Source organism: Corvus kubaryi, unplaced genomic scaffold, assembly GCF_017639235.1.
Source record: "Corvus kubaryi isolate FWS band 111438036 unplaced genomic scaffold, C.kubaryi_AGA036_p1.0 37395, whole genome shotgun sequence".
NCBI classification, from domain to species: domain Eukaryota; kingdom Metazoa; phylum Chordata; class Aves; order Passeriformes; family Corvidae; genus Corvus; species Corvus kubaryi.
Window position 1 is genome coordinate 7,370,944 of NW_024581134.1, and position 8,550 is coordinate 7,379,493.

An 8,550-nucleotide genomic window follows, 5' to 3' on the forward strand; every position below is an offset into this window, starting at 1 on the left:
CAAGAAACTACAGGGTCAAATACAATGTTGGGCTGAGGCCAAATCACTAGCACAGGCTTTGCCTCTGTCCAAGGGAGTGTGGTGAGGGCCTGATCCTAGGTCTGAGGACCAGGAACCAGGCACTGTTTCATGGAGTCTGCCCAGTCCTTCAGTCACAAGTCCCAAGTCCTTCAGGGGTCTCAAGACCCCCTCCTCCCACCCACAAGACTCCTCCAAAGCAGTCACAATACTCAGTTCTCTGGGCTTTCCTGATTGTGGGAGGGCAGAGCCACCCAGACTGCTCCCTGTGGGCTCAGGAGCAGCTTCGCAAAGGCAGGACTTGTCCAGTGTGAACATCACAACAGTGGTACCCGTAAGGGATCCGGCTGCTGTGTGCTGAGGAGGAGCAGAACCCGGAGTGTTTTATTTACCACTTTGCAATCACATTGCTCTACTGGAGGAGCAGAGCACTGAGTGGCAGATAAGCTATCACTGCTGCAGCTGGGCTTGTCAGAGCCACCTCTGCTATTCTAGGTCTGCAGGTGTGTTTGAGGTCAAGCAGAAGAGAGATTCCTGACATGGGGAGCACTTGGCTTTGCTGCTCTCCATGATGGGGAGGGCCCAGCAAAGCTGTTGGCTGTGCTAGGCAAGCTGCTTCTGCCCCAGGGAACTGGCCTTGCATGCCACAGGAGGGACGGGATGTGCTGGGCTTATGCTGGATCCACTTGACTAGACTCTGTAAATGATTTTTTATATAACGCTGTTTTCTGATTGCTTTCAGCACCTTCCAAGTGAAAGCCACAGGCATCCACAGTCTGCATGCCTGGTTGCTATGAATGGGGTTGGTTCCCTCACTCACTGTGAAAAGCTGCCCATTCCCACAGCGAAACCTGGTGAGGCAGCAGCGATGCTCTCAGGTCAGACCCAGGGTACTGTCATAGTGAGCAGGCTAGTCACAGCTGGGACAGACCCAGGAAGGGAACACGCACAGCCTGACTCCCCTTGCTCTGGTTGTTTCTCCCAGGCTTCCCCAGCCACATCCCTGCTCCCCATCCCAGCAGCTGCTGGAAACCCAGCAGTCCGAGCCTGCGGTCAGTGGCACCAGCTATACCCAGTATATCGGAACAAACCCCATCCTGCTATCCTCCACAGGGGAATGACTCCTGGGGCGACAGGCAGCTGTCCTGGCAGTGGTGGAGAGCATCCTGCTGGTGTAGGGAGGGGTCCCTGCATCCCCACTGGGAGCTTGGCGGGGCGCAGATCTTGGATGTGGCTCAGGAACACAGTTCCCACGCGTTCGGCCCACGCAGGCGGCAGCACATTGCTCCAGCCCGCAGGAGACCTGGGAACGTGGCCGCCTGGGCTGGCTCCCTGCGAGTTATTTTAACTCCCAGTTCCTCTCTCATTTTTGCCAGGCAACGACTGGTTCTCCTGTTGGCTAAGCAATAAAGAGCCCCTTTTATTTTCCTCCTCCACTATTTCTAGGTTATTTTTAGGCTTTTCTCAGTGGGTCTTTGCCACAGACACTCAAAGGGCTGGAGAAGTTGTCCTGCTTTGCATGCCCAGAGGAAGGGGAGCAATGTGCAGGGCAGGAGATGCCAATAAGAAGGGGTTCCCAATCCGGATGGGGAAGCACATGCCTTGGAGCACCCACTGCCCCATGCTGCGCACAGGAGCAAGCTCCTCTTCTCCCACACAGCTGTGCTGTGCAAGACTTGGTCTTCCACAAGGGAGCCACGATGCCGATATCTTCCCAACCATGCCAGCGGCAGCCTTCATGGCTCCAGAGCCCAACCAAGGCAGCTCCTCCGTGTGGTGCCAGTGGGGAGGTCCCTGTGCTGGTCCAGCTGCAGCCCTGGGCAGGTGAGGTGCAGAGGCATAGGGAGGGACTTCTGCTGAAGGGAAGTTAATGGGACGGGACCTTAGGGTGACCAGAGAGGGTCACACATAGCCATAGCAGTGCAGAAACTGCCAGATGGAGCTGACAGAGCTGAAGTCAGCCGGTGTCACATTCAGGCTTGGGATAGGGACCAGGCCCCATGAGGGGGAGAGAAGAATGTGAGAGATACAGTGCTTGCCAGCACTGTGGAGTACCAGTGCCATGGCCAGAATCCCCCCACTGAGAGTACTGATGGGAGTGATGCTGCCCTGTCCCCAAAACAGACGACGTGAGATAGCACATCCCGAATCCCTTGTCACATCTATGTTCAGGAGAAAGAAGTGCTCTTTGGACAGCAAAGAAAGAAACAGCCTGGGTCTCCACCAGGCAGGGACAGTCCAACCTAAGGCTGAGATCCTCTGCATCTTCCCCCACCAGCCCCAAAGGCTGTTTTGTCCCCGGGGGCAAAAGGACTCTCCACTTGGGACAGGAGGTGTTACTGTGTGTGGCCCCATGGCCCTTTGTCTCCTCAAAAATTGCAAAACCCTGAGCTTCGCTGCAGCTCCAAGAAGCTCAGAAAGAGCCAGAACCTGCTGGAAGGCAGACGCCCGTGTGGGCGCTGGGCCAGCTCGAACCTTCCAGGCTGTTACGCAGCACTGGAGCCCCACAGCTGCTTGGCAAGGACATTGCCGACCTTCTCACGTCACAGCCCCAAGCAGCCTGGGCCAGCTGTGTCCAGGCACTGGGCTGGGGTTGCTGTTTTTCTACTTTATCAGGATCTTGCTGAGATCGGCTGTGAGTGGGTCATGTTTGTGCAGTGGTTTGTGCGGGCAAGTGGTTATGTAAGCGCTCAGGGTTACTCAGGAGGCTCGGCCGGCTGTGCCTCCCCAGCGCATGTGCAGGGCCGCGGCGATCGGGGACAGCAGCGCACGCAGCCCTGCGCTCCGTGGAGTTTTGTTACTGTCCCAGCTCGTTACCGAGGTGCACAGCGTGTGCCTGAGCTGCCGCGATGCCCGGTGCTATCAGGCTGCATGCCAGGGGGCTGGTGGCCGAGCCATGCGCTCGGGCAGCGCTATCCGAACGCTGCAGCAGCCGTGTTTACCCTGCACTGGCTCCCGACGCCACGCTGCTCTGGCCACTGCCAAAACTCCTGCGCCTGCTCCAGTAACCCAGCTCCTGAAGGTCGCTGGCTGGAGGCCAGGCTTGCGTTCCATCTGCCAGCTTTTATTATTGATTGTCCTTATCATCGCTTGAGAGAACAGCATGTCCCAAACACCCGGGGGCAGGATGGGGTTCACTGCCGCTGCTGCTGCCTTTTGCCCAAGTTCTGTCTCTTCCCCAGTGGAGAGGTGCCGGCACCAAAAGCTGCACTGCAACTGCCACCTCTGCCCACATGCACAAGCCACGATGCCACAAACTGGAGCCAAGAGACAGCAGTGTTCCTGTGTCTGCTGCCATGAGCAAACCGTAAGTCCCTCTTCCTCTTGCCACTGTCTCCATCCGAAGCACAAGTTCCCACACAGCAACAGACCCCCCTGCATGTGCCCGTTCCCAGGGTGTGCTCCCAGCAGGACCCTCAACAAGTGCATCCCATCACACTGTCTTGGCTCCCACAGTGCCTTGGTCCAGCAGCCACTGGCCTGGAGCCTGCAGGGACATGGGAAGGGACAGGGGACCCTGATCAGTCAGAGCAAGTGGTGCTGCTCTATCACAGCCCAGCTGAGCTGGGATAGCCACCACGCATAGCACAGGGCAGCAGCCAGGTGTGAAATGGTACGAGCAGGCCTGGGCTGTGAGCATCTCGGCCGCTGCTAACCCAGATGCCAGAAGGATAAGCAAGGGAGCACCAGGGTGGCAGCAGGGGCATGTCCAGGTGGCAGCAAAAGAGAGGAAGAAAGGAATGAAAGAGAAAGAGAAAGAGAAACAGAGAGAGGAAGCAAGGAAGGAAGGAAGAAAGGGACCTGTGACTCTCCCCTTTCTCTCCAGGTGTTGGCTGATGTTTAGCTACTGTGCCATTGATGGTACAGCATGTGTCAGGCTGCTTTGGGGGACAGGGACACATGTGGCACTGTGCACAGGTGCATCGTCCAGGGCTATGCTGCCTGGCATGAGCTTTTCATGCTTCTGTTGAGAGCACAGTGGGATGGCAGGGTGGACAAAAGGAACTGCAGCTCCAGGACACACTGGTCAAATCAAATTGGGCTTTCACATGCTAATTACCAAACATTGGCCAGCACAGGACCAAGCACACCCTCTTCATACCACAAACCTGGTGATCTTTGAGGCATTTCCAACTTGCTAGAAGACACACCTGGGCAGAGCTGATCCAGGCAGCCTGGAGGGCCCTGCCAAGGGTCCCCCACTGCCCTCAGGGCATATGGAAAGAGGACAAGAATCACAGGAAGGCAAGTCCTTGGGACAGGGAATGGAGCAGCCTATGGCTCACCCGAACTTGGCCCATGTGCTTGGAAAGGGGAAGCTAAGGGGCAGTTCATTGCCAGGACACAAGAATGGCCCCATGGTGAAATAGGGGTGGTGGGGTCTCGTTGGGGATAGTGGGACCCCAACCCAGCCCTGTAGGGTGCCACCATGCCCCAGGAAACCCAACCACCCCTTGCTTTGCTGTCCGCCTAAGGACAGCCCTTGCATGGGCGGTTTATTGGGCCTGACAAGCCAGCTGGGACACCAGCAGATAATCTCTGCCTTGCTGGGGACAGACTCCCAGCAGGGTCAGACATGCTTGCCACAGAGGAATGGAAAATTCCTCTCACTGTGCAGGCACTCCTTATAGCCCGGGAACATCAGCTGTCATTCTGCAGGACTTGGCATGCCCTGGAGTGTTTATCAACACTGTTTCGCAAGAACCATGGCACACAGCCTGGCAGGGGCATGCAAACCACTTGGGCAACTGGCTCTGCTGAAAGCCCATGCTCTTGGGAAACGCTCCAGGCTGGGAGTCCAGTGTGTGTTGGTATCGTCTGAGTGGCCATCAGCACCTGCTCCTTTCTGGCCTCCTGAGTTCAAGGATGGAGCTGTGAGCTTTGGTCTTGGTCCTCTCTCAGTCCTGCAGAACACTTCCTTTGGTCTCACCTGGCAGGGTTGTAAATGACCTCAACATGCTGGTTCCCCACTCAGCCAGGGCATGCTGCTCCATCCTCCCAGGGTATATGGCTTGGGGAGGGAGTCACCCCACTTCCTCCAAGGGTTTTGGAGGTATCAGCTGGAGTAACAGCATGAATGTGATGACAGCACATCTGGCTGAGGGCTGCCCTGCAGGCATAGACCAGCGGCTGCATGATGCCTGAGAGATGACACAGCAGGGCCAGCCTGTGCCCAGTTAACTTCAAATGTGTACAGCTGACACAGTCCCCTCAGGCAGGGAAGAAAGCAGGCACATCCTGGATGACACTGGCTGGACAGGACAGGGGACGTGGAGTTGCAATCAGGCCAGCCCTGGGAGCCAGTCCGAGCCCTGCAGTTGCCCCGGCCAGGGCTGACTATGCCCACCTAACTCCATGGTGCTGTACATGGCCATGATCACTGGGTGCAGCAGCAGGATGTCAAGAAGGCACAGTGGCAGTGTTCTGCTTTGCTGGAGGCACCATGGAGCCCAGGCAATGTCTTAGCTGCTCTTGAAATCTCAAGATGTACCTCAAAGCCCTGCTCAGGTGGGAAATGGGTGGTGGGTTTGTGGGGTGGGTGTCACTCTCTCAGAGTAAAGAGGCAAAGCATGGCCCGCCCCCCCGGCCTTTCAAAAGGGCCAGCAGCTCCCCTTGGCACCAAGGGGCTCCAGGGCACAGCCTTCCCCAGCAGACAAGGTCCCTCACAATGGAACTGGGGGTGCAGGGACTGGGGGGAGGTGGGGTATTCCTGGAGTCGGGACCATCCTAGGAAGGCCAGCTAGCAGCTGAAGCATCGCACGGACCCTGCCCCAATTCCAGTGCAGCTGGAGCAGCAGCAGCGAACAGGCTTCGCGCAGCCGCCAAGATGTTTGCTGGAGCAGAGGCACGCATAAACATTTTGTTTAATCAAGGACTCGGAGTGAACACAGTGTACCCTGGCTCCGTGCAGAGGAACAGCTGCGTCCCTGCGGGGCAGGGCCAGGGCCACCGATCGGCGGTGGCAGAGCGACCTCCCGTGGCACGGTCCCGACCCCGAGGTGCTCAGCACCATCGCTGCGGCGGCAGCAGCAGAAGCCCCATGACACCCATGTTCCCCGTCCCACCACCCTGCTCGGAAGGGAGGCTGTCCCCCGGCTGCAGGCGGCTCTGGCTGCTTCCAGGGCAGTGTGTCTGGCAGCTGTGCGGTGCAAGGCTTGGTTTGGCCCAGCCTTGCTGCAGCTGTGCCGGAACCGAGGGCGAGCTGGGAGAGCCCTGAGCTGCCCTGCTGGTGGGTCTGTGGGCGGTGACCTCATGGCAGTGTTGTATCGAGAGAGCCCAAGACCTTGGCAGTGCCAGTTGCTGTGTTCCCACACGGGCAGCAGGGGATCCCCTCGGGGCCCTCCTGCCCTTCCGGGAATGAGGTATTGAGGCTGGGCACCTCCTGTGCCCCACCAGGCCCCATGACCACAGCAAGAACAAGGTGAGGTCGGAGCTCTTTTTCTGCAAGCCCTGAGTGAGCAGCACGGGCACCCAACAGCTCCTGGGCCAGCACGCAAGAAGACAGGTGATGGAAACGCGGAGCACAGAATCCCTCTGTGGTGGATCTGGCTTGGAGGAACTGCCATCAAATTCAGGGGTTTTTATCTGGGATCACCTAGGAATTAAGCATCTGACTTACTGTGTTTAAAACTGAACCTTTAAACATCCCTTCCCACTCCACCCCACCCCAGCAGTGTGCTGCACAAATCCCAGGTTTCTTTGGAAGCTTTATTTTAAGGATAAGATTTAAAGGACTCCTTTCACAAAGAATTGTGCTATCAGGTTCTTTTTCTTCTTTCAATTTCCAAAAAGGTATTTTTTATGCATTGGGGACTAGATCCAGAAGAGCTTTGGAGAAAGCTGTGAAGGCAGCCAGACTGCAGTATTGCCAATCAGCGCACGCCTCTTCTTCCCACCAGCTTTGCACTCGGCTGCCAAGCCTGTTCCATGGCTTCCCAGGCAATTAGTGGTTACAACACACATCCACACAGCCAGCAGAAGCACTCCAGCTTTCCATGTGTCCTTGATAACCTCTTGTGGTTTTTTAAGCCTTTGGTAGTAATGAAATGGCTGAGAATAATGACAAGCATAAACTCCTGGAGTGCAAGACCCAGAAACATGTTTTTCTTCTAAGCAGCTGGTGTCCCTTGGTGGGACAGGTCTGAATGGGTGAGCTTCATTCTGTATTTCCAGTCACCATGCTCTTGGCAATCAGATTGGCGTTAACTGGCTTCTTAGTGTGCATGCAGGGTGGTGTTTGCTCGGTTGGCTGGTTATAGTAACTGAAAAACAGCCCAAATCACTTCAACCTTAGGTTTTCAGACCTTAGTGCTTTATTTCTAGAGTACCTTGTATCCTATTTTTTCCATTTTTTCCATTTTCATCCTCTCCTCTCCTCTCCTCTCCTCTCCTCTCCGCTCCTCTCCTCTCCCATCAGGCAGGGAGCAAAGAGTCTTTTTGATAAGATTATGAAAAAAGAACTACTATCAAGATTACTTCAATGTCAGCTTAGGTTTTAGGGGACAGAGGTCAGCCGATGGCCTTCTAGGGTGGGTGTGCTGCAGATTGTTCTATAAATGCTGACGTGTTGACTTTGCAGTCATAAAAGATTTTCACAAGAAATATATCCCTTTGTAGCCTTGCTTTGCACTGATAATTCAATTGCCAACTATGTGGAAGAGATGCAGTAAGGCCCACTCACATGCTGCTTAAATCCTTGCTTTAAAATACATGATTTTTTCTCCAGCATTACCAATTCTTCTGCCCTGAGAGTTGAGGATTATAGAGTACTCTTCCAGTTTCCATAATCAAGCACCTGAACACCTCAGAGCATGTTTAAAAATAAGTGTGATAATAGCAAGCGGAAAGCTTGAGAATGAGGCTCGGTGTTTATAATGCAAAAGAACATTACAATTTGATGTCAACGTTAAACTGATGGTTGTTAATGTCCAATAGGTAGGTAACACCCGACAGAGCGTTTGTGTGCACAGCCTGACCCTGAAGACAGGCTTTTGGATGGGGACGGGCAACCTCTGCAGGAAAGGGAAGCGTCTCCTTCACAGTCCAGCGCAGGAGGTCGGCGCGGGCAGCCCGGAGTCATTGCGGCCGTGGGCTCAGCCCCGGCGCCTCAGACCGCGGCCGCACCTGTCCAGGTGAGGCTGTCAGTGCAGCCCCTACCCGGGGCGTGTTTCGCTAACCCGCGAGAGCGCCGCTGTCACCTCGCACCAGCACAGCTCGGCTGCGGTGTGCGCCTCCGATCCGTTGCCTTTGTCCCGGAGCAGAGGAGCGGGCCGGCCCGGGGCGGGCAGAGCGGGGCTGAGCGCCGAGCAGCGAGACAAAAGGTGGGCGAGGCCGCCCGTCCCCCCACCCCCGCGGGCACCGCTGCGCTCCCGGGGAGGTCCGGCCCGGTGAGGCCCCCGCACACGCGGCACCGCGACGATCCCCGGCCCGGGCCGCGGCGGCACGGTCGCCACGGCAACGCGGGCGGTGCGTCTCCCTGACGTCACTTCCGCGCGGGGCGGGGCGGGGCGTCGCGCGCAGTGCAGCCATGGT

The 8,550-nt window shown here is 56.5% G+C and overlaps 1 protein-coding gene across 1 annotated transcript in view; it reads left to right on the plus strand.

The window, feature by feature from the left end:
• Nucleotides 1-7,961: 7,961 nt before the first annotated feature.
• The window catches only part of FAAH2 (fatty acid amide hydrolase 2), a gene marked incomplete at its 5' end in the record, with an annotated part of 8,157 nt that continues 7,568 nt past the window's right edge, over nt 7,962-8,550 (plus strand). Inside the window, one exon of the mRNA XM_042039867.1 lies at nt 7,962-8,150. Coding sequence (XP_041895801.1) covers nt 7,962-8,150 — 189 coding nt within the window. The remainder of the gene's footprint in view (nt 8,151-8,550) is intronic.